The following is a 26,250-nucleotide window of genomic DNA, read 5'->3' as shown; positions in this document are numbered from 1 at the left end:
TGATCAAATTCATCCATAACAGATCCTAACATCAAGCTGTTTTGAAATAGAGAAGAGTCTAGATTACCTTTCAAAACGTGTCAATGTCCAAACCAACAAGACATTCTGCTTGCTTCTCAAGGATGGGCACCTGTTGTCACATTACTGTTACTATGACGACATCAGCCAAGCCTCCATATTCTAGACATGTTTGTTAGAGTATGTTGATGCACCATAAACAGAGTTTATACAACAGACATCACATTAGTTTCGCCCCCACAGCAGCTTCATCTAAATGGAGCTCTGAGTACAGAGGAATTTGTAAATAATAAGCAAAAAGCAACAAGAGAGAAAAAACATGTACGATATTGATCTTTGATATCATAGCTCTGGGAAGCATTTCAAGGAATAGGTATTTAGTTTTAGTAAATTGTTATTTGGTTTGCTGGTTGGTTTTTATCATCAACATGTATTTGTGGTGGCTGGTAGGATCCTATATGGAATGGTTGTCTAGTTCTTGTTTTCTGTTCTATTTGTTCCCATGCCACAAAGGAAGAGCGGCGAGGATACAAGAAGAGGGGAGAGAGAGTTGGGGACTCCTAAATGGGAAGAAAGAGGGAACAGGAGGGGAGGGAAGGAAGGGGACATCATGTCCTCAAGCTGCTGGACACAAGAACCAGCCGAGGGCGACGTCAACCGGCTTGTCCCCCAGGCCCCCTTATCCCGGCCCCTGCCAAAACCCACAAGAGCCTGGATGTGTGGGAAGTTGGGAACATCTTGAGGTCTGAAGGAGGAGGAGGAGGAGGGGGAGGAGGAGGAGGAGGGGGATGGGGAGAAGCGAGTGAGAAGAGTAAACACTTGTTCGGCACACAGGCCCAGACTTGATCTGACTGGTTTCGTATTTGAATTACTGACTTTGATTCAAATGTTGATAATTTGTTGATCATTGAATATTATTAGTCCCCCCATTGAGTATACTGCATTTGGTATACTGTGTAGATACATGAAAAGGCCCTTATCAGTCATGCAGTGGTGTTAAGTTTGTACAGCAGATGTATTGTAAGACAGCAGGTTGAAGATGCTTAGTTGGGACATCTCTCCATAGGGTGCTAACCCACAGAGTAGACAGACCTACGAGGAAAACAAAGACACTATGGAGCAGGACAGGACAGAACAGGACAGAACAGGACAGAACAGGACAGAACAGGACGGGACAGGACAGAACAGGACGGGACAGAACAGGACGGGACAGAACATGACAGGATGGAACAGGACAGGACAGGACAGAACTGGACGGGACAGAACAGGACAGAACAGGACAGAACAGGACAGAATAGGACGGGACAGGACAGAACAGGACGGGACAGAACAGGACGGGACAGAACATGACAGGATGGAACAGAACAGGACAGGACAGAACTGGACGGGACAGAACAGGACAGGACGGAACAGAACAGGACGGGACAGAACAGGACGGGACAGAACAGAACAGGACAGGACGGAACAGAACAGGACAGGACGGAACAGAACAGGACAGGACGGAACAGGACAGGACAGGACAGAACAGGACGGGACAGAACAGGACGGGACAGAACAGGACAGGACGGAACAGAACAGGACAGGACAGGACAGAACAGGACGGGACAGAACAGGACAGGACGGAACAGGACAGAACGGGACAGAACAGAACAGGACAGGACGGAACAGAACAGGACAGGACAGAACAGAACAGGACAGGACAGGACAGAACAGGACGGGACAGAACAGGACAGGACGGAACAGGACAGAACGGGACAGAACAGAACAGGACAGGACGGAACAGAACAGGACAGGACGGAACAGAACAGGACAGGACAGGACAGAACAGGACGGGACAGAACAGGACGGGACAGAACAGGACAGGACGGAACAGAACAGGACAGGACGGAACAGAACAGGACGGAACAGTACAGAACAGGACGCGACAGAACGGGACAGAACAGAACAGGACGGGACAGAACAGAACAGAACGGGACAGGACGGGACAGAACAGAAGGGACGGGACAGAACAGGACAGAACAGGAGAGGACGGGACAGAACAGAACAGGACAGGACAGAACAGGACAGGACGGGACAGAACAGGACGGAACAGAACAGGACAGGACGGAACAGAACAGGACGGGACAGAACAGGACGGGACAGAACAGGACAGAACAGAACAGGACGGGACAGGACAGGACGGGACAGAACAGGACGGAACAGAACAGGACAGGACGGAACAGAACAGGACGGGACAGAACAGGACGCAACAGAACAGGATGGGACAGAACAGGACGGAACAGAACAGGACGGGACAGAACAGGACGGGACAGAACAGGACGGGACAGAACAGGACAGGACGGAACAGAACAGGACGGGACAGAACAGGACGCGACAGAACAGGACGGGACAGAACAGGACGGGACAGAACAGGCGGGAACAGAACAGGATGGGACAGAACAGGACGGGACAGAACAGGACTGGACGGAACAGAACAGGACGGGACAGAACAGGACGCAACAGAACAGGACGGGACAGAACAGGACGGGACAGAACAGGTCGGGACAGAACAGGACGGGACAGGACAGGACGGAACAGAACAGGACGGGACAGAACAGGACGGGACAGAACAGGACGGGACAGGACAGGACAGGACGGAACAGAACTGGACGGGACAGAACAGGACGGGACAGAACAGGACGGGACAGAACAGGACGGGACAGAACAGGACGGGACAGAACAGGACAGGACAGAACAGGACGGAACAGAACAGGACGGGACAGAACAAGACGGGACAGAACAGGACAGGACGGGACAGAACAGGACGGGACAGAACAGGACAACGGAACAGAACAGGACGGGACAGAACAGAACAGGACAGAACAGAACAGGACAGGACAGAACAGGACAGGACGGAACAGAACAGGACGGAACAGAACAGGACAGAACAGAACAGAACGGGACAAGGACAGGACGGAACAGAACAGGACGGAACAGGACAGAACAGGACGGGACAGAACAGGACAGAACAGAACAGGACGGGACAGAACAGGACAGGACGGAACAGAACAGGACGGAACAGGACAGAACAGGACAGGACGGAACAGAACAGGACAGGACAGAACAGGACAGGACGGAACAGAACAGGACAGGACAGAACAGGACAGGACGGAACAGAACAGGACGGAACAGAACAGGACAGAACAGAACAGAACGGGACAGGACAGGACAGGACGGAACAGAACAGGACGGAACAGAACAGGACGGAACAGAACAGGACAGAACAGAACAGGACAGAACAGAACATTACAGAACGGGACAGAACAGAACAGGACGGGACAGAACAGGACAGGACGGAACAGAACAGGACGGAACAGAACAGAACGGGACAGGACGGAACAGGACAGAACAGGACGGGACAGAACGGGACAGAACAGAACAGGACGGGAGAGAACAGGACAGGACGGAACAGAACAGGACGGAACAGGACAGAACAGGACGGGACAGAACAGGACAGAACAGAACAGAACGGGACAGGACGGAACAGGACAGAACAGGACGGGACAGAACGGGACAGAACAGAACAGGACGGGACAGAACAGAACAGAACGGGACAGGACGGGACAGAACAGAAGGGACGGGACAGAACAGGACAGAACAGGACAGAACAGGAGAGGACGGGACAGAACAGAACAGAACAGGACAGGACAGAACAGGACAGGACGGGACAGAACAGGACGGAACAGGACAGAACAGGACGGAACAGAACAGGACAGGACAGGACGGGAAAGAACAGGACGGGACAGAACAGGACAGGACGGAACAGAACAGGACGGAACAGAACAGGACAGGACGGAACAGAACAGGACAGGACGGAACAGGACAGAACAGGACAGAACAGGACGGAACAGAACAGGACAGGACAGGACGGGACAGAACAGGACGGGACAGAACAGGACAGGACGAAACAGAACAGGACGGAACAGAACAGGACAGGACGGAACAGAACAGGACAGGACGGAACAGGACAGAACAGAACAGAACAGAACAGGACAGGACGGAACAGGACAGGACAGGACAGAACAGGACGGGACAGAACAGGACGGAACAGAACAGGACAGGACGGAACAGGACAGGACAGGACAGAACAGGACGGGACAGAACAGGACGGAACAGAACAGGACGGAACAGAACAGGACGGAACAGAACAGGACAGGACGGAACAGAACAGGACAGGACAGGACGGAACAGAACAGGACGGAACAGAACAGAACAGGACGGAACAGAACAGGACGGAACAGAACAGGACGGGACAGAACAGAACAGGACAGGACGGAACAGAACATGACAGAACGGAACAGAACAGGACAGGACGGAACAGAACAGGACAGGACGGAACAGAACAGGACAGGAAGGAACAGGACAGGACAGGACAGAACAGGACGGGACAGAACAGGACGGGACAGAACAGGACAGGACGGAACAGAACAGGACGGAACAGAACAGGACAGGACGGAACAGAACAGGACAGGACGGAACAGAACAGGACAGGACAGGACGGAACAGAACAGGACAGGACGGAACAGGACAGGACAGGACAGAACAGGACGGGACAGAACAGGACGGGACAGAACAGGACAGGACGGAACAGAACAGAACGGAACAGAACAGGACAGGACAGAACAGGACGGGACAGAACAGGACGGGACAGAACAAGACAGGACAGGACGGAACAGAACAGGACAGGACGGAACAGAACAGGACGGAACAGAACAGGACGGGACAGAACAGGACGGGACAGAACAGGACAGGACAGGACAGAACAGGACAGGACAGGACGGAACAGAACAGGACAGGACAGAACAGGATGGGACAGAACAGGACAGGAAGGAACAGGACAGAACAGGACGGGACAGAACAGAACAGAACAGGACAGGACGGAACAGAACAGGACAGGACGGAACAGAACAGGACAGGACGGAACAGAACAGGACGGGACAGAACAGGACGGGACAGAACAGGACAGGACAGAACAGGACAGGACGGAACAGAACAGGACGGAACAAAACAGGACGGGACGGAACAGAACAGGACGGGACAGAACAGGACGGGACAGAACAGGACGGGACGGAACAGAACAGGACGGAACAGAACAGGACGGAACAGAACAGGACGGAACAGAACAGAACAGGACAGGACGGAACAGAACAGGACGGAACAGAACAGGACGGAACAGAACAGGACGGAACAGAACAGGACGGAACAGAACAGGACAGGACAGGACAGGACAGAACAGGACGGGACAGAACAGGACGGGACAGAACAGGACAGGACGGAACAGAACAGGACGGAACAGAACAGGACAGGACAGAACAGGACAGGACGGAACAGAACAGGACGGAACAGGACAGGACAGAACAGGACAGGACGGAACAGAACAGGACGGAACAGAACAGGACAGGACGGAACAGAACAGGACGGGACAGAACAGGACAGGACGGAACAGAACAGGACGGAACAGAACAGGACAGGACAGAACAGGACAGGACGGAACAGATCAGGACAGGACAGAACAGGACAGGACGGAACAGAACAGGACGGAACAGAACAGGACAGGACGGAACAGAACAGGACGGGACAGAACAGGACAGGACGGAACAGAACAGGACGGAACAGAACAGGACGGAACAGAACAGGACAGGACAGGACGGGACAGAACAGGACGGGACAGAACAGGACAGGACGAAACAGAACAGGACGGAACAGAACAGGACAGGACGGAACAGAACAGGACAGGACGGAACAGGACAGAACAGAACAGAACAGAACAGGACAGGACGGAACAGGACAGGACAGGACAGAACAGGACGGGACAGAACAGGACGGAACAGAACAGGACAGGACGGAACAGGACAGGACAGGACAGAACAGGACGGGACAGAACAGGACGGAACAGAACAGGACGGAACAGAACAGGACAGGACGGAACAGAACAGGACAGGACAGGACGGAACAGAACAGGACGGAACAGAACAGAACAGGACGGAACAGAACAGGACGGAACAGAACAGGACGGGACAGAACAGAACAGGACAGGACGGAACAGAACATGACAGAACGGAACAGAACAGGACAGGACGGAACAGAACAGGACAGGACGGAACAGAACAGGACAGGACGGAACAGGACAGGACAGGACAGAACAGGACGGGACAGAACAGGACGGGACAGAACAGGACAGGACGGAACAGAACAGGACGGAACAGAACAGGACAGGACGGAACAGAACAGGACAGGACGGAACAGAACAGGACAGGACGGAACAGAACAGGACAGGACGGAACAGGACAGGACAGGACAGAACAGGACGGGACAGAACAGGACGGGACAGAACAGGACAGGACGGAAAAGAACAGAACGGAACAGAACAGGACAGGACAGAACAGGACGGGACAGAACAGGACGGGACAGAACAAGACAGGACAGGACGGAACAGAACAGGACAGGACGGAACAGAACAGGACGGAACAGAACAGGACGGGACAGAACAGGACGGGACAGAACAGGACAGGACAGGACAGAACAGGACAGGACAGGACGGAACAGAACAGGACAGGACAGAACAGGATGGGACAGAACAGGACAGGACGGAACAGGACAGAACAGGACGGGACAGAACAGAACAGAACAGGACAGGACGGAACAGAACAGGACAGGACGGAACAGAACAGGACAGGACGGAACAGAACAGAACAGGACGGGACAGAACAGGACAGGACAGAACAGGACAGGACGGAACAGAACAGGACGGAACAAAACAGGACGGGACGGAACAGAACAGGACGGGACAGAACAGGACGGGACAGAACAGGACGGGACGGAACAGAACAGGACGGAACAGAACAGGACGGAACAGAACAGGACGGAACAGAACAGGACGGAACAGAACAGGACGGAACAGGACAGGACGGAACAGAACAGGACGGAACAGAACAGGACGGAACAGAACAGGACGGAACAGAACAGGACGGAACAGAACAGGACAGGACAGGACAGGACAGGACGGAACAGAACAGGACGGGACAGAACAGGACGGGACGGAACAGGACAGGACGGAACAGAACAGGACGGAATAGAACAGGACAGGACAGAACAGGACAGGACGGAACAGAACAGGACGGAACAGGACAGGACAGAACAGGACAGGACGGAACAGAACAGGACGGAACAGAACAGGACAGGACGGAACAGAACAGGACGGGACAGAACAGGACAGGACGGAACAGAACAGGACGGAACAGAACAGGACAGGACAGAACAGGACAGGACGGAACAGATCAGGACAGGACAGAACAGGACAGGACGGAACAGAACAGGACGGAACAGAACAGGACAGGACGGAACAGAACAGGACGGGACAGAACAGGACAGGACGGAACAGAACAGGACGGAACAGAACAGGACAGGACAGAACAGAACAGGACAGGACATGACGGAACAGAACAGGACGGAACAGAACAGGACAGGACAGGACAGGACAGAACAGGACAGGACAGGACTGAACAGGACAGGACAGGACAGAACAGGACGGGACAGAACAGGACGGGACAGAACAGGACAGGACGGGACAGAACAGAACAGAACAGGACAGGACGGAACAGAACAGGACAGGACAGAACAGAACAGGACAGGACGGAACAGAACAGGACGGGACAGAACAGGACGGGACAGAACAGGACAGGACAGAACAGGACAGGACGGAACAGAACAGGACGGAACAAAACAGGACGGGACGGAACAGAACAGGACGGGACAGAACAGGACGGGACAGAACAGGACGGGACGGAACAGAACAGGACGGAACAGAACAGGACGGAACAGAACAGGACGGAACAGAACAGAACAGGACAGGACGGAACAGAACAGGACGGAACAGAACAGGACGGAACAGAACAGGACGGAACAGAACAGGACGGAACAGAACAGGACAGGACAGGACAGGACAGGACAGGACAGGACGGAACAGAACAGGACGGGACAGAACAGGACGGGACAGAACAGGACAGGACGGAACAGAACAGGACGGAACAGAACAGGACAGGGCAGAACAGAACAGGACAGGACAGGACGGAACAGAACAGGACGGAACAGAACAGGACAGGACAGGACAGAACAGGACAGGACAGGACTGAACAGGACAGGACAGGACAGAACAGGACGGGACAGAACAGGACGGGACAGAACAGGACAGGACGGAACAGAACAGGACGGAACAGAACAGGACAGGACGGAACAGAACAGGACGGGACAGAACAGGACGGGACAGAACAGGACAGGACAGAACAGGACAGGACAGGACGGAACAGAACAGGACAGGACAGGACAGAACAGGACGGGACAGAACAGGACAGGACGGAACAGGACAGAACAGGACGGGACAGAACAGAACAGGACAGGACGGAACAGAACAGGACAGGACAGGACAGGACAGAACAGGACAGGACAGGACAGGACAGGAAAGGACAGAACAGAACAGGACAGGACGGAACAGAACAGGACAGGACAGGACAGAACAGGACGGGACAGAACAGGACGGGACAGAACAGGACAGAACAGAACAGGACGAGACACAACAGGACAGAACAGAACAGAACATGACGGAACAGGACAGAACAGGACGGGACAGAACGGGACAGAACAGAACAGGACGGGACAGAACAGAACAGAACGGGACAGGACGGGACAGAACAGAAGGGACGGGACAGAACAGGACAGAACAGGACAGAACAGGAGAGGACGGGACAGAACAGAACAGGACGGGACAGAACAGGACGGAACAGAACAGGACAGGACGGAACAGAACAGGACGGGACGGTACAGAACAGGACGGGACAGAACAGGACGGGACAGGACAGGACGGGACAGAACAGGACGGGACAGAACAGGACGGGACAGAACAGGACAGGACAGAACAGGACGGGACAGAACAGGACGGGACAGAACAGGACGGAACAGAACAGGACGGGACAGAACAGGACAGGACAGAACAGGGCGGGACAGAACAGGACGGGACAGAACAGGACGGGACAGAACAGGACGGGACAGGACAGGACGGGACAGGACAGGACGGAACAGAACAGGACGGGACAGAACAGGACGGAACAGAACTGGACGGGACAGAACAGGACGGGACAGAACAGGACGGGACAGAACAGGACGGGACAGAACAGGACAGGACAGAACAGGACGGAACAGAACAGGATGGGACAGAACAGGACAGGACGGGACAGAACAGGACGGGACAGAACAGGACAACGGAACAGAACAGGACGGGACAGGACAGGACGCAACAGGACGGGACAGGACAGGACGGAACAGAACAGGACGGAACAGAACAGGACGGAACAGAACAGGACGGGACAGAACAGAACGGGACAGGACGGAACAGGACAGAACAGGACGGGACAGAACGGGACAGAACAGAACAGGACGGGACAGAACAGGACAGGACGGTAGAGAGCAGGACGGAACAGGACAGAACAGGACGGGACAGAACGGGACAGAACAGAACAGGACGGGACAGAACAGAACAGAACGGGACAGGACGGGACAGAACAGAAGGGACGGGACAGAACAGGACAGAACAGTACAGAACAGGAGAGGACGGGACAGAACAGAACAGGACAGGACAGAACAGGACAGGACGGGACAGAACAGGACAACGGAACAGAACAGGACGGGACAGGACAGGACGCAACAGGACGGGACAGGACAGGACGGAACAGAACAGGACAGGACAGGACGGAACAGAACAGGACGGGACAGGACGGGATAGAACAGAACAGGACGGGACTGGACAGAACAGGACGGGGACAGAACAGAACAGAACGGGAGGGACAGGATGGGACAGAACAGAACAGAACAGGACGGGACAGAACAGGACACAACAGGGCAGGGCAGGACGGGACAGAACAGAACAGGACAAGACAGAACAGGACGGGACAGGACGGGACAGAACAGAACAGAATGGGGAAGGACAGGACGGGACAGAACAGGACAGAACAAGACAGGACGGGACAGAACAGGACAGGATGGGACAGAACAGGACAGGACGGGACAGAACAGGACAGAACAGGACAGGGGGGGGACAGAACAGAACAGGACAGAACAGGACAGGACGGGACAGAACAGGACGGGACAGAACAGGACGGGACAGAACAGGACATGGCAGAACAGGACAGGACAGGACGGGACAGAACAGGACAGGATGGGACAGGACAGGACGGGACAGGACGGGACAGAACAGGACAGAATAGGACAGGATGGGACAGAACAGAACAGGACGGGACAGGACGGGACAGAACAGGACAGAATGGGTAATGGCCAGAACAGTATGGGACAGGACGGGACAGAACAGGACGGGACAGAACGGGACGGGACAGAACAGAACAGGACAGAACAGGACAGGATGGGAGAGAACAGGACAGAACAGGACGAGGCAGAACAGGACAGAACAGAACAGGACAGGACAGGACAGGACAGGACGGGACAGAACAGGACAGAACAGAACAGGACAGGACGGGACAGAACAGGACAGAACAGGACAGGACAGGACAGAACAGGACGGGACAGAACGGGACAGGACAGAACAAGACAGGACAGGATGGGACAGAACAGGACAGAACGGGGCAGGACAGAACAGGACAGAACAGGACAGGATGGGACAGACCAGGACAGACCAGGACAGAACAGGACAGGAAAGAGCAGGGCAGGACTGTGCTAACAGGTATTATAGTGTATTGTTTTGTGTATTTGTATGCCGACTTCACAAAAGGAATTTTCATTTAATGGACAATAAAGTATATCGTATCGTGCAGAGAGTACGTATTCTAGATTATTCAAATATGACACTTTGGCCACAGACAACATTCACAGTATGACCATTGTACAGTACACATCTACTCTCTCTAATATGAAAATGTTCCATTACTTATGTATCTGGGTAGATGATCAAATTCATCCATAACAGATCCTAACATCAAGCTGTTTTGAAATAGAGAAGAGTCTAGATTACCTTTCAAAACGTGTCAATGTCCAAACCAACAAGACATTCTGCTTGCTTCTCAAGGATGGGCACCTGTTTTCACCATTACTGTTACTATGACGACATCATGAGAGCTTGAGACTAAATGGTTCTATCTGCATTTTTATCAACATGTAGTTATTGACATTTAGTCTTGTTCTGTTCAATGTTCTCTACCTATATAGTACTCTAAATACCCCAATTCATGTTGTTAAGTTCAAAAGAATATTAGATGAAAATTGCTGACACCATTTAAACCAATGAGGGTTTGGAAATGTAAAGCCAATTATCCCAGAATCATCTTTTTTTCAGCTAGAACCTTAGAGTCCCAAGCTCTGGATTCAGCCGAGCCTCCACATTCTAGACATGTTTGTTAGAGTATGTTCATGCACCATAAATAGAGTTCATACAACAGACATCACATTAGCGTTGCCGCCACCACAGCTTCATCATTTAAATGGAGCTCTGAGTACAGAGGAATTTGAGCTATGTTGTAAATAATAAGCGAAAAGCGACAAGAGAGAAAAAACATGTACGATATTGATCTTTGACATCATAGTTCTAGGAAACAGTTCAAGGAATATGTACTTAGTTTTAGCAAATAGTTATTTGGTTTGCTGGTTGCTTAAAAAATAAAATACAATTGTATTGGTCACATGCACTGAATACAACAGGTGTAGAATGTACAGTGTAATGGCTACTAACGAGCAGAGTTAAAGAAATGAGAAATAGTAACAGAATAAAAACAATAACACGATTATCATCAACATGTATTTGTGGTGGCTGGTAGGATCCCATATGGAATGGTTGTCTAGTTCTTGTTTTCTGTTCTATTTGTTCCCATGCCACAAAGGAAGAGCGGCGAGGATACAAGAAGAGGTTAGAGAGAGTTGGGGACTCCTAAATGGGAAGAAAGAGGGAACAGGAGGGGAGGGAAGGAAGGGGGCATCATGTCCTCAAGCTGCTGGACACAAGAACCAGCCGAGGGCGACGTCAACCGGCTTGTCCCCCAGGCCCCCTTATCCCGGCCCCTGCCAAAACCCACAAGAGCCTGGATGTGTGGGAAGTTGGGAACATCTTGAGGTCTGAAGGAGGAGGAGGAGGAGGAGGAGGCGTGGAGAGGAAGAGCAGCAGGTGAGAAGAGTAAACACTTGTTAGACACACAGGCCCAGACTTGATCTGACTGGTTTCGTATTTGAATTACTGACTTTGATTCAAATGTTGATAATTTGTTGATCATTGAATAGTATTAGTCCCCCCATTTAGTATACTGCATTTGGTATACTGTGTAGATACATGAAAAAGCCCTTATCAAATCAAATTTTTCAAATCAAATTTATTCATATAGCCCTTCTTACATCAGCTGATATCTCAAAGTGCTGTACAGAAACCCAGCCTAAAACCCCAAACAGCAAGCAATGCAGGTGTAGAAGCACGGTGGCTAGGAAAAACTCCCTAGAAAGGCCAAAACCTAGGAAGAAACCTAGAGAGGAACCAGGCTATGAGGGGTGGCCAGTCCTCTTCTGGCTGTGCCGGGTGGAGATTATAACAGAACATGGCCAAGATGTTCAAATGTTCATAAATGACCAGCATGGTCAAATAATAATAATCACAGTAGTTGTCGAGGGTGCAGCAAGTCAGCACCTCAGGAGTAAATGTCAGTTGGCTTTTCATAGCCGATCATTAAGAGTATCTCTACCGCTCCTTATCAGTCATGCAGTGGTGTTGGGTATAAACAGCAGATGTATTGTAAGACAGCAGGTTGAAGTTGCTTAGTTGGGACATCTCTCTATTCCTTATATAGTGCACTACAGAATGAAGGGAATAGGGTGCCATTTGAGACAAGAACACACACACACACACACACACGCACGCACGCACGCACGCACGCACGCACGCACGCACGCACGCACGCACGCACGCACACACACACACACACACACACACACACACACACACACACACACACACACACACACATACACACACACACACACACACACACACACACACACACACACACACACACACACACACACACACAGAGTCTCACCTCATAAAGTCACTGTGTAAACCATTATAAAACTGTCCATAGCTTAGGTTCATAACCTCTCTATGGAAATGAATCCTGTGTCAAGTAGCACTGCCTTTGTCATTGGCTTGTAACATGTTACCCTCCCTTGTTGCTTTCTGTGCCACATATTTATGTTACAACAGTGCTATTCTTATCCTGACTGAGCGTAGTGGAATTATGATGCCAGTGCTGGCAGACGTGAAATAAATAGCTGAGGGGTCGAAGATTCACAGTGGATGATGTAAGTATTTTTATATCCGTTTTTCTTTTCTCCATCTGGCATCCGATATCTGATTGGTCGCCCAGCTGAGTGTATCTGATGTCACAATGAGACTCTGAGCCAATCGCGGTGTGGTTTGAGTGGAGTCCTCTTATCTCAGTTGTTGATATCTTGGATGTCATACACTAACTATAATGACTGCAGTTTGCCCGATACAGAACCTATTCTATTTCATAGATAGTGCACTAGTGTTGACCAGACTCTGTACAAAAGTAGTGCACTATATAGGGAATATGGTGTCATTTCGGACACTGCCGCTGTGATAACTTCAGATCAATGAAACTACCAATTTAAACAAAAAATAATCTTCTCCTTACAAGGAGAGGAACCTGCAGGGCCAAGGACTCAGTTTACATTTTACAAACGAAAGAGGAGGGGCTTTATTCCTGCACAGAACAATGTAATTCCGGGGAAACATTGCTTGGGGGTGTTTGGAGTTGAAGAGTCTTCAGCTACTGCTTGACTGCCAACTGCCACTCCCTTGTTTGCTTCCATGTGTTATGGTCTGTGTCTCAAATGGCACCCTACTGTATTCCCTACATTGATGCCATAGGGCTCTGGTAAAAAAGTAGTGCACTGTGTAGGGACTTGGGTACCGTTTGGGATGCAGTCCAAACACCATAAAGAGTCCATTTAATTTAGAATAAGAGCATTTTTACCTCATTCTATGATCAGCAAACAGAGTCTGACTTACTTAGGTGAGCTAATGATTGACTAGGAGCTGGCACTACCTGGAGACGATGGTCCACTTCACTGACGGCCGACTGCATCACACATACAGAGATAAAGAGGGAGGGAGGGAGGGAGGGAGGGAGGGAGGGAGAGAGAGAGAGAGAGAGAGAGAGAGAGAGAGAGAGAGAGAGAGAGAGAGAGAGAGAGAGAGAGAGAGAGAGAGAGAGAGAGAGAGAGAGCGAGAGAGAGAGACAGACAGATAGAGAGATAGAGATAGAGAGAAAGAGAGAGGGGGGAGGGGAGGGGAGGGGGAGGGGACTTGGAGTTGGTTATCTCTCTTTTGCTCCCTCATTCCACTCTTCTCTTTCATTCCCACTTTCTTTAATGTATCTCTCCAGTCATTCATTCACATGCAGATCACCAATTCACTCAATGCACTCATGATTATCTTCTCATCCTTATTTGTTAATTGCTTCAAATATATATAGATTTTTTTTAAATTACCTTTATTTAACTAGCCAAGTCAGTTAAGAACAAATTCTTATTTTCAATGATGGCCTAGGAACAGTGGGTTAACTACCTTGTTCAGAGGCAGAACGACAGATATCCACTTTGTAATCCCCAATTATCCCCTACTCCCCTAACCACTGCTCTGATTAGTCTAAGGGAGACAGAGAGAGAGAGAGAGAGAGAGAGAGAGAGAGAGAGAGAGAGAGAGAGAGAGAGAGAGAGAGAGAGAGAGAGAGAGAGAGAGAGAGACAGACAGACACAAAGAGAGACGGGGGGGGTGGCAGAGAGAGAGACAGAGAAAGAGAGAGAGATGAATGATGCTAAGGGTGTGCCATATACGGTAACGCTTCGAACACACCGACTGCGTCATTGCGTTTCGATACACCAGAAGTACATTCATTTCCAATGGAACGCTGCATTTGCCTTGCAGCATTGCGTTGCAGAGGCAGTTGCAGTGCGTTCTGTGTGGTGCATACGTTCGATAAATCGAACGTATGCATCAAATTGTATGAGGGGACTTGACAGAAAGTAGCAAAATATGAATGTAGATTTTTTTTGCACACATTCAGTAAAAATTTGGGATTACATAAAAACAGTTTGATTGCATAATTTCTTTACATTTTTTATTTATTTATTTGCCAAGTATATTATTTATTCGATGACATCCTCAAATTAATTGAGAGCCTATAATATAATTTCCCTCCAAAATGCAGTTTTGGAGCGAAATGCAATAATAAATAGTCAAGATAGGCAGAGTAGGCTCTTTCAACAATGAGACCAACCTTGAGGAAGGTGGTATGACTATTTCTTTCACACACACCTCATTGGCTAGGTTAGCTAGCTAACGCTAACTAGCCACATCTAGCACAAGCTCACTACTAAACTGACCTGGCAATCCTACTATCGTGGACACTTGTCTCCAAGCAGCATTTTTTGTGTTTATGTCCCTGTAGCTGTCAGCAGTTGTGTCAAAAAGACACGGTTTTGAGGATACTGCGAAAATGATTCTCTCCTCCATGTGTCCAACCGCATGCGACCATTTGCAAAAGGTACCTGCATCAGTATAGTTGCCTAGCTGCGCAAAATGTTATGCAGCAGTGATGCAATGACGCAGTCGGTGTGTTCGAAGCGTAAAGCCACTGTAAAATGTGCAACAGGTATAGATATTACCTCAATAGACAGTGTATTGCTGATCTCAATGTAACCCTGTCTTCCGCTCTATCTGTTGCCATATAAAATAGTCATAGAACTATAGTGTCACTCTGCATGTTGCCCAGGCTACTGCTGGTCACTCTGAATTCTAATCACTCTCCCTCCCTCTGTAGTTTGTCCCAGTAACTTTCCACCAGACGGGGTAAGTCCTTTGGCCATGTCCTCACACAATGAGACAGAAGCCCTGGCTGGATAAACTATAAGCCTGTTAAAGGTTTGCATGCAAAGCTAATAAACAAGCAATAACATAGAAATATCATCAGGTCACACATAGCTGAACAAAGACCATCTCAATGCATCAATACACTAGAGGTGATGTGGCGCCGTTCCTTTAAAGGTGCGTTTGGTTGAGCGTGACAACCCTTGGAAGATTGGCAACCATGCATCATCACATGTATGTTTTAAACTTTAGCAGCCTTTTAAGTCCCTGTTAGATAGCTGTGTGAGGGTCACGGTGAAAATACACAGCCTCCACTTCTGCATTCCTCCTCTCCTCCTCTCCACCACTCCTCCTCTTCTCCTTTGTTCCCCCTCTCCTCCACTCACTCATGCGCTCCAGAAAATGGAGTGTTTATACAATTCGTTCAGTTAGGTTTTGTTTTGACTTGATGTCCAAGTTTGTTTCCAAATAAACACTGTCACATCACGACAGGACGCCGCGGATCCAAAGGTACCGAGCTGGCTGAGAGAGAGAGATAGAGAGAAAGAGAGAGGGGGAGGGGAGGGGGGAGGGGACTTGGAGTTGGTTATCTCTCTTTTGCTCCCTCATTCCACTCTTCTCTTTCATTCCCACTTTCTTTAATGTATCTCTCCAGTCATTCATTCACATGCAGATCACCAATTCACTCAATGCACTCATGATTATCTTCTCATCCTTATTTGTTAATTGCTTCAAATATATATTGATTTTTTTTAAATTACCTTTATTTAACTAGCCACGTCAGTTAAGAACAAATTCTTATTGTCAATGATGGCCTAGGAACAGTGGGTTAACTACCTTGTTCAGAGGCAGAACGACAGATATCCACTTTGTAATCCCCAATTATTCCCTACTCCCCTAACCACTGCTCTGATTAGTCTATGTGAGTGGGACTTCATAAGTGCCATTTGAAAACCACCAATTATTTTTTCTTTCACTACATTTTGATATCATTTCATGGTCATACTCCATACCATGTCAATATATAGGCAGGCCTTATCAAAGACCTATGAAAGGGGAGGTGTGAAAGGAGAGGTGTGTTTGTTTACCTTCTGTTTACCTTCTGGGCTCTCTATAGGCTGTGGAAGACAGAGGAAAGGAGGTAGAAGGAGGGAGAGGGAGATTGGGGGAGCAAGGGAGTGAGGGAGGCGTGTCTCGTGGACGTGCTCCGGGGATTAGCTATTTAAAGTTCAGGCGCTCCATGCGCTCCACAAACCTTTCCATGTTGCCATCCAGTGCACGGACCAACAGCGCATTTGGAACAGAACGCTCGCTCCGCACAGAGTCTTGGGCAGTTCGCGACAGCTGGCCTTTGAACTGACATCAGATAGTCCACCAATCAAAGTTGCAAATGGTGAATTCACCATTGAATTGGAACCAGTAGTCCGATACGATTGTACAGGTAGCCTACTTGAAAATTGCACAGTGTTCTTCAAGATCTACAAAGTTGCAGCTACATCAGGTAGGTTATTGTGCTTCTCTTTCCGTTAAAAAGTGCGTTTTTCCAGACGTTCCTACTTTTATCATAAGCAACAATTTAAATCAACGAGAACAGTGTTATTACATTGTTATTTACTTCACTTTAGTGCACTGTTGAGGAGACATTTAATGAATTTACAGCAGAATATACAACACATAGTTAAAGACCAAAAACCAAATGTTGTTGAAAACGAACTTGCCTCTGAGAGAGAGGTAGCTGAGCTGCGGGCTGTGGGGCTATTTACTCTGCTGTAGTCGGTGTGTCTGGGTGGAAGCGTCCCATGAGAGCCGCAATAACGAGTCTGTGCGTTTGTCTGTATATAGCCTGTCTCTAATTGAGAACGGCAAGCATAAACCTTACTCAAGCTTCGGCATAGACTTACCAGTGCACATTGTTGTTCAGTGTTTTTGTTGACTTCAATATTTGTCTGCATCATTTGGCATTTAGACCCGGGTCCGTATTCATAAAGCTCTCAGAGGAGGATAATCTAAAAATACTGACCGTAGATAAGAACTCCTTCTCTGAGATGATTCATGAATACATGGAGTCTGCATGGATATCAGAAAATGCAATCTTAGTTAAAACTGACCCTTTCTACCCAACTCCAGATGACTCCGAACAATGTATTTTATGTACGACATGTTATTATTGAGACAGAGAATGATTTATGAATGAATAGACTTCCTGTCAGTAGTCTACTGCTTCTTCCACGGTGAAGTAAACACACCTACATTTATTATTTACATCCACACGCTCTCCTCTAGGCTTTCAGACAATCAAATTCTGGTACTGCCAGACCTGGGTTCAAATAATGTTTGAAGTATCTCAATCAATCAACCAATAAAATGTAATTATAAAGCTCTTCTTACATCAGCTGATGTCACAAAGTGCTGTACAGAAACCCAGCCTAAAACCCCAAACAGCAAGCATCTCATTAATTTCACATACATTTCGAAGTAACTATTCAGATATGTTTTATTTGAAAAGACAAGTAGTTAAATATTGGAATGTATTTGGAAATACAATTGGAAAGTATTGGCATGTACTTGAAAATACTCAAATACACAGATTAAAATACACTCCCATGCATTTAACCCAGGTATTTGAAAATAGTATTTGAAATAATTATTTGAAAATACTTTCAAATAGGCTATTTATAGGAAATTATTTGAAAATACTTTTAAATACTTCCAACAGAAGCAGCTGACTGAAAATAAGTATTTAAATAACACATAATCACATACACATGGTTACTGCTCAGTGCTCAGCAATCCAGTTGGGCATCTCGTTTTCCATCATGAGAGAGCGAAGTGGGGGGAGAGAGAGAGGTGGGGGGATAGAGAGAGGTGGTGGTAGAGAGAGAGGTGGGGGAGAGAGCGAGTTGAAGGGAGAGAGAGAAGTGGGGGGAGAGAGAGGGGTGGGGGAGAGAGAGAGGTGGGGGGAGAGAGAGGGGTGAGAGAGAGAGGGGGGAGAGAGGTGGGGGGAAGTTGGTGGGGAGAGAGAGAGGTGGGGGGAGAGAGAGAGAGTGGGTGAGAGAGAGGTGGGGGAGGAGAGAGAGGGGTGAGAGAGAGAGGGGGGAGAGAGGTGGGGGGAAGTTGGTGGGGAGAGAGAGAGGTGGGGGGAGAGAGAGAGAGTGGGGGGAGAGAGAGGTGGGGGAGAGAGAGAGGTGGGGGGAGAGAGAGGTGGGGGGAGAGAGAGAGAGAGGTGGGGGAAGAGAGAGAGGTGGGGGGAAGTTGGTGGGGAGAGAGAGAGGTGGGGGGAGAGAGAGTGGTGGGGGAGAGAGAGAGGTGGGGGGAGAGAGAGAGAGAGGTGGGGGGAGAGAGAGAGGTGGGGGGAGAGAGAGAGAGTGGGGGGAGAGAGAGAGAGTGGGGGGAGAGAGAGAGAGTGGGGGGAAGTTGGTGGGGAGAGAGAGAGGTGGGGGGAGAGAGAGTGGTGGGGGAGAGAGAGAGGTGGGGGGAGAGAGAGAGAGAGGTGGGGGGAGAGAGAGAGGTGGGGGGAAATTGGTGGGGAGAGAGAGGTGATGCACTGTTTAATTGAAAGCTTGGATTAGCCCGTCTGGTTCTGTTGTTCTGTCACTTCATTCAACCCTGTCACGTGCACGCGCATGGAGGCCCCCTCTCTATGGCATGCAAATAACGGGGCCCCTCTTCAAGGGTAAATTGCCATTGGCCTCCTGTTATTCAACATTGTGAATTGGCCAGAGGGACATTTTATAAAAAGATCTGACACAACTACAAGACGAGTTGTATTTTGAGTGAGATTGAGAAATGTAATTAGATTTGAAGAGTTGTTGTTATTTCTTTCCAATTTCCATTGCTGTTTTGGAGATGGGCAAGGGTTCTAATGTGAGTGGACAGGCTGGGCACCAATAGGCCTATATGTGCGTCATAGTCCATGGCAGGGAGGGACTGTATATGGGCTGGGGCCTGCTTCTTTCAGGGGCATTACAGACCCAGGCTCACTGCCACACATTCTAAGAATACGTCCCAAATAGCACCCTCTTCCCTACATAGTGCACTACTTTTGACCAGAGCCATATGGGCCCTGGTCAAAAGTAGTGCACTGCGTAGGGAATATGGTGTCATTTTGGACGGGCCTTAGTCTCCCATGGGGCTGAATACTTGGAATGGAGGTAGGAAAGGTTGGAAAACAGATCACCAGATTTCTGTAGAGTTTGCTCACATACTCCTTGACTTTCCTGGCTCTGTTAAATGCTGCTAACCATCAAACAAAACATTCCAGGCAGGAACACACATGAATAACCTGTTGTAAAAATGGTTTTGTTGTATACATTTCAGTTGTATGTAATCTGTCATATGTACAATATACATAATTAACTGTGGATGTGTTGAGAGTAAACTGTGGATAATCACATTGAACACACACACACACACTATGAAGAATCAGTGCACGATAAGACAAACCTATGTGTATTTGATTAACATTGAGAAATCACTCAGTAGCAGCCTGAACAAGTCACTGACCAGGCAGTGTGTGAGTAAAACTATGGTTCAGGGCTGCACGTCCCTCACGTCAACACAGTACTCTTCCTTGCCCTGGCCTGGCAGGATCCTGCACTTAGAGGGAACATACACAGGAAAAGGGGACCAAAAGCTAGCTCCAGCTTCCCCCTCTCTCTGTGGTTTAGGTGGCCACTGTTCTCCTTTCTCCCCTGCTCTCTCTCTCCCCCTCTCTCTTTCTCCATTTCTACCTTTCTCTCTCCCCATCTCCCTCTCTCCCTCCCCCACTGGACTGGGCTGGTTGTTTTCTGTTCTAGGCTCTGTGATTGCTGTTCTCTGCCAGAGACTTGCTGTACTATAGACAGTAATGACCAGGGCCCCAAATTCCTCACCACTGACCAGGCCATCTAGTCTCTGTGTGTGTGTGTGTGTGTGTGTGTGTGTGTGTGTGTGTGTGTGTGTGTGTGTGTGTGTGTGTGTGTGTGTGTGTGTGTGTGTGTGTGTGTGTGTGTGTGTGTGTGCATCTGTGTGAATGTATGTGTGTGTGAATGTGTATGTGTGCGTGTGTGCATGCGTTTGTGACCCAGAGAGAAAAGAAAGTGTGTTTGAGTGGTTTATTAATACACAAAGAATGTATTATCGCTGTGTGACTTTGGCTACACTGCAGGATTGTTATCTTTCCTGCCCAGCCTGCTCTCTTTCCCCCACTCTCCAATGTACACTACTACCCATACAATAACAAGCAAGGTTATGTTCCGTAGTCAGAGCCTCACCAATTACAGTGGTGCCCTAAACACCCATAGGAATTCCTAAGTGACTAAATTGATCAGTGACTGTCGATATGAAGAGCTGAGATTTAGGTGGGCATGGTCCAACTTCCTAAAGTTAGTGCTTGGCCAAGCAACGTGTGACTTAGTATAATGGATTCACTGTGTCTGTCTATGGGATAGGATTGCAGCCACACCTGAGAGAGAGGGAGAGATGAGAGAGAGAAGAAGAGAGAGAGAGATGAAAGAGAGAGGGGGGGGGGGTTGGGGAAAGGGAGAGAGAAAGAGAATAGAGAGAGTTGTTTTAAGAAAGCTATTTTCGCACATTGTGACTGACTCTTAACAGAGTGGAATGGGTGTCACACTGAAATGAGTCCTCCTTTGGCCTGACCCCTATGTGTCAAAGGGGCTAACAGAGTGTGTGAGAGAGGTATCACATCTTTATGAAATGACCTCATCCCTGTGAGTTTAGAGAAAGCTGTAGCAGCCAGGAAAACACACACACACACACACACACACACACACACACACACACACACACACACACACACACACACACACACACACACACACACACACACACACACACACACACACACACACACACACACACACACACACACACACACACTCCCTAACCAACAATAAGTGATAACCAGGTCAGAGGGTTTTAGCTACAGATTGCACGTCAGCACAGTACGGTGACAGGCTTCTGTGTGGGCAAGGGTTTGCAAGGAACGCATCAGTTTGTCAGCAGCCCCGTCACCCTCTCTTGATGTTACCTCAGATCACAGCTAAATGGAGCTCTGTGATGATGGAAGACCTTGTGAGAGGTTTTATAATAGAAAGTAATTTGCTTGTTTCCACAGAGAGTCATTACATTTCTCTGTTCTATTCGAGGGGCTCCTAACAGTAGGTCAGTGGAACACAGGGTAAATAGCAGGATAAAAGTGTCAGTCAAACAGGGTATTTATTTTGAGATCTCCTGAATGAATAGACAGCTATACACACGACACTCTGCTGAAAGGTTTTTACCAGACAGCTCTTCAGTCTCAGTTGAGTACCACCATTCTCTTTTATTTCTTTAACATTGTAATCAATTGCATATTTGTTCATTGCTGTGGACAGAGGGGCTCCCCGTTTATCTTATCTCCAAGGGCCACACAGGTAGAGTACTGACAAGACCTGAGGTTAGAATTTAATAGATGAACCATTGACCCAACAAACATTAATCTAATCAGACACACACACACACACAGTGATCAAAGAGCAGAGCTGTAGGCCAGAGCCGATCAAAGTAGGGTGTGCGTGCGTGCGTGCGTGCGTGTTTGACTTCAATGAGAGGTATAGTAGGGTGGGTAGTGTGCGCCAAGCCAAGATAGTCTGTCTATACATGCTAACCCTAAATATACATTGAATCTAAATACATTCAGAGTCATTGACAGACAGACTGCCAGGAGCATAGCCTCGACACATCCAAGGCATAGTCAATCTACTGCATTCAGTGGGCCTGCATACATCAATTGATGTTTGCATTTACTATGCAAATATAATTTATTGCATGAAATCCTTTCAGCGTCACTATAACTGCCTGGCTACATGACGAGAGGATGAGATCCATGGAGCTAAAGTTCTCTGACTTTCACATAGTATGCATCTTAATGCCAATTAGACATGACTTGGGTAACAGACTTGACATGACATGAGCATTATATCTCTCTATGCACATATAATCTCTCTAAGCACCTACGATGCTATATGGTATGATGGGCCAGGCATGTCTTATCCTGCCTGAGTTGTATGTGTCGTGTGACCTCTGTGTAATTCAAGCCAAGGCTTTTAATCAGCTACTCTATCCGTCTCCCATAGCCCATTGACTGGATTATGTGTGTGAATGCTCGCCTGCGTCTACTGACAAGCGACACAACAGAGATTAGCTAAGCCTCATCAGTCATCATCGTGTCATGTCATTGAACACTTTGTCCCCTCATAGACTGGACCAATTCCATTATTAATTCCACTAGCCTAGTGGACTGGACGGGACTAATTCCATTATGGTTTGACCCTGTGAGTGATGATGAGGTAAAGACCCATCAGACTCATCATCTCAGTAACATCTGGTTGATAGAGGTTCATTCAGTCGGTGGCCATATACGCTTTGTGGGAGTTAATGTGTGTTTGTTTTGTTGGGTAGTTGTTGTGTTAACTGTTATCAAGGCCAGGTTAAACAGTTGGTAGTCTCTCGAGACAACCTTAACAATCGACTAGCTGATTTGGCTCTTGTGATGAGGTTTTAATCAATTAGCTATGAATTTGCGGTTGTGGTTTAATATGTTGTGGTTTGATATGATATGCAGAAGTCAATCCAATCCACACAAACGTCTAGGGCTTGGCATTTGAGACAAATGATGTGTAAAAGCAATGGAACTACAAGTCAAGATAACAGAAACAGATAAACACACAAAAATCTACAGGAGAAGACTGTTTTCAATTTTTTTCTCCCCTCACATATTTCTCTGTCTCTCTCTCTCTCTCTCTCTCCCCCCCCCCCCCCCCCCCCCCCCCCCCCTCCTCAGTGGTCCTCAGCTCCAGACATGGGTGTGAAGGTGCTCCAGTGCTTCCCCTGGTACAGACGCTGTAAAGAGCGATGCAAGGCTAAACAGTGCCCCCCACCTGCAGGTGAGAGAACTACAGGCTGCCAGTTACATTACATAGTAGTGCATTACATATTAGAGTTGTACATGACATTACGTAGTTAGTTACATGCAATATCATTATCACTGTCAGCCGTTACGTAGTGAAAAGGGCAGACAGTGTCCCCTACCTGCAGGTGAGAGAACTACAACCTTCCACATATAGTACTTACAGTATTTTACACATTAGCATTCTCAATATGTCAGAACTCCCCAGCTCTTACATAGTTAATTACATACAGTATCATTATGTCAAAACCCCCCAGCCATTACATAGTTAATTACATACAGTATCATTATGTCAGAACCCCCCAGCCATTACATAGTTAATTACATACAGTATCATTATGTCAGAACCCCCCAGCCATTACAGTTAATTACATACAGTATCATTATGTCAGAACTCCCCAGCCATTACATAGTTAATTACATACAGTATCATTATGTCAGAACTCCCCAGCCATTACATAGTTAATTACATACAGTATCATTATGTCAGAACTCCCCAGCCATTACATAGTTAATTACATACAGTATCATTATGTCAGAACTCCCCAGCCATTACATAGTTAATTACATACAGTATCATTATGTCAGAACTCCCCAGCCATTACATAGTTAATTACATACAGTATCATTATGTCAGAACCCCCCAGCCATTACATAGTTAATTACATACAGTATCATTATGTCAGAACTCCTCGGGGCTGTCTGTGCAGTAATAATATGCTGCACACATAATCTATGATTATCAAAAACACACATATTTGGAAGACATGTTGAAACAAGTGCTATGATATAACCAGGTATGTCAGAGTTAGCTACAGTTAAGGTCTTGCTCCAGGCTCCGCTTATGAAAGTCAATAATGAGTTTTATGTCACTCTGTTCTTCTTTTCCTGTCCACTTCCCAGTATTATAACTGTCCGTCAATCATTTAGTCATTCTTTATTCGTTCATTCCACCTACACCTTTGTAATGAAGATCCTGCTCTATTAGATTTACATCATTCGAATGTCAACGAACTTGATATCATGTCACATTTAAGTTAGGAAAAGACACGAGGGATGACGCATACCATTATGTATTTTAAATAGCATGATCAAATCATCCCTCACTATGTAGACACGTAGAGACATGGCAACAACAACAACAACATCATGAAGAAAGATGCTACATTGTTGCGTGCTACTGGTTCAATAACTCCTCTCTCCCTCCATTCCTCCGTTCCTCCTCCCTTCCTCCCTCCAGTCCCCAGTGAGGAGATGAAGCCCCGCCTGTCATCCACAGTGTCGTGTGGTAGCGAGGGCGAGAGCAGCAGCAGTCTGAGTGGCTCTCAGATCTACTTCTCCACCAAGGCTCGCCTCTCCTTCAGACACCAGATGGACAGCAACTTCAACGCAGTGGACGCCACCTGCTGAATAGATCAGCCCCGACGTGCCAAGTAGTGTTCATTAGGCATCAAACGGAAGAAAAAGGACTGAAATAGGGAGGGAATACCTGGGCTTGTCTGATAAGAAACGCTCATTTTTGGTTTCCGTTGTGAAACATTTTTGCTACGGTGTACCCCAATGAATACGACCCTGGCTTACAGTGCTGGGAATGACACTTTAGTATCTACTGAGGCATCCCTCCTGTCATCATCACCATCGCCCAAAAATGAACTCTCGCCCCTCCACTATGACATCCATTATTATAGATCAACAGAACATAGAATGTAAAGGACTGAGACTTGATCTACTCAGTGGTACCTATATACTCGACGTTCGTTCTCAACTCCCCCTTCAGAAGTGACTGTGAAAGGATGAATATATCACAGTAGATTAAGTTCTTCACTAGAGAAATGCTGAATGCACTGCTGGTGTGGCTAGTAGAGATGGAAAAATGTTTACTCCATTACCAACCAAGTGCATCATTTTCCTTTTCTTTTTTGGGGGTGGGGGGGGGCAGGTAAAAGACAACTGCAAATTCAAGTCTTTAAAATACTAGCTGTTGAATACAACAAGTAAATGATGCACTCCCAACTTTAAATACAGGCTTTTTTGTTTTTATCCTAACACTATCCTAACTTGCTGAGAAAAACATGGTAACTCGATTTTGATTGGTTTGGCTGATGAAGATACTAATGAGTTTGTGCCTTTTTACCTTTTTTGAACATTTCCTCAATTAAATTCAGTTTGGTGCTGGCTGTCTTCTTCTAGTGCCCTTTTCAACTGACTGCTTGGAACACTTCTACACTGTATTCATATCTAGAAATGTTACCTGCAGCTCCTCCAGCTTACGTGCAGCTCTTACCTTTACTTCTGATGGCATCTTATGGGGAAC

At 48.1% G+C, this 26,250-nt stretch overlaps 1 protein-coding gene across 1 annotated transcript; it reads left to right on the top strand.

The window, feature by feature from the left end:
* Positions 1 to 17,254: 17,254 nt before the first annotated feature.
* On the top strand, positions 17,255 to 26,117 carry si:ch211-237l4.6 (uncharacterized protein LOC446130 homolog). The gene is made up of 3 exons (XM_038975962.1): positions 17,255 to 17,489; positions 23,811 to 23,913; positions 25,177 to 26,117. The coding sequence occupies exons 2-3, from the start codon at positions 23,829 to 23,831 to the stop codon at positions 25,344 to 25,346; spliced, it is 255 nt and encodes an 84-aa protein (XP_038831890.1). The 5' UTR covers positions 17,255 to 17,489; positions 23,811 to 23,828; the 3' UTR covers positions 25,347 to 26,117.
* The last annotated feature ends 133 nt before the right edge of the window (positions 26,118 to 26,250 follow it).

The sequence above is a fragment of the Salvelinus namaycush genome, chromosome 36 (genome assembly GCF_016432855.1).
Source record: "Salvelinus namaycush isolate Seneca chromosome 36, SaNama_1.0, whole genome shotgun sequence".
Classification (NCBI taxonomy): Eukaryota; Metazoa; Chordata; class Actinopteri; order Salmoniformes; family Salmonidae; genus Salvelinus; species Salvelinus namaycush.
This window is presented reverse-complemented; position numbering and strand designations above follow the sequence as displayed.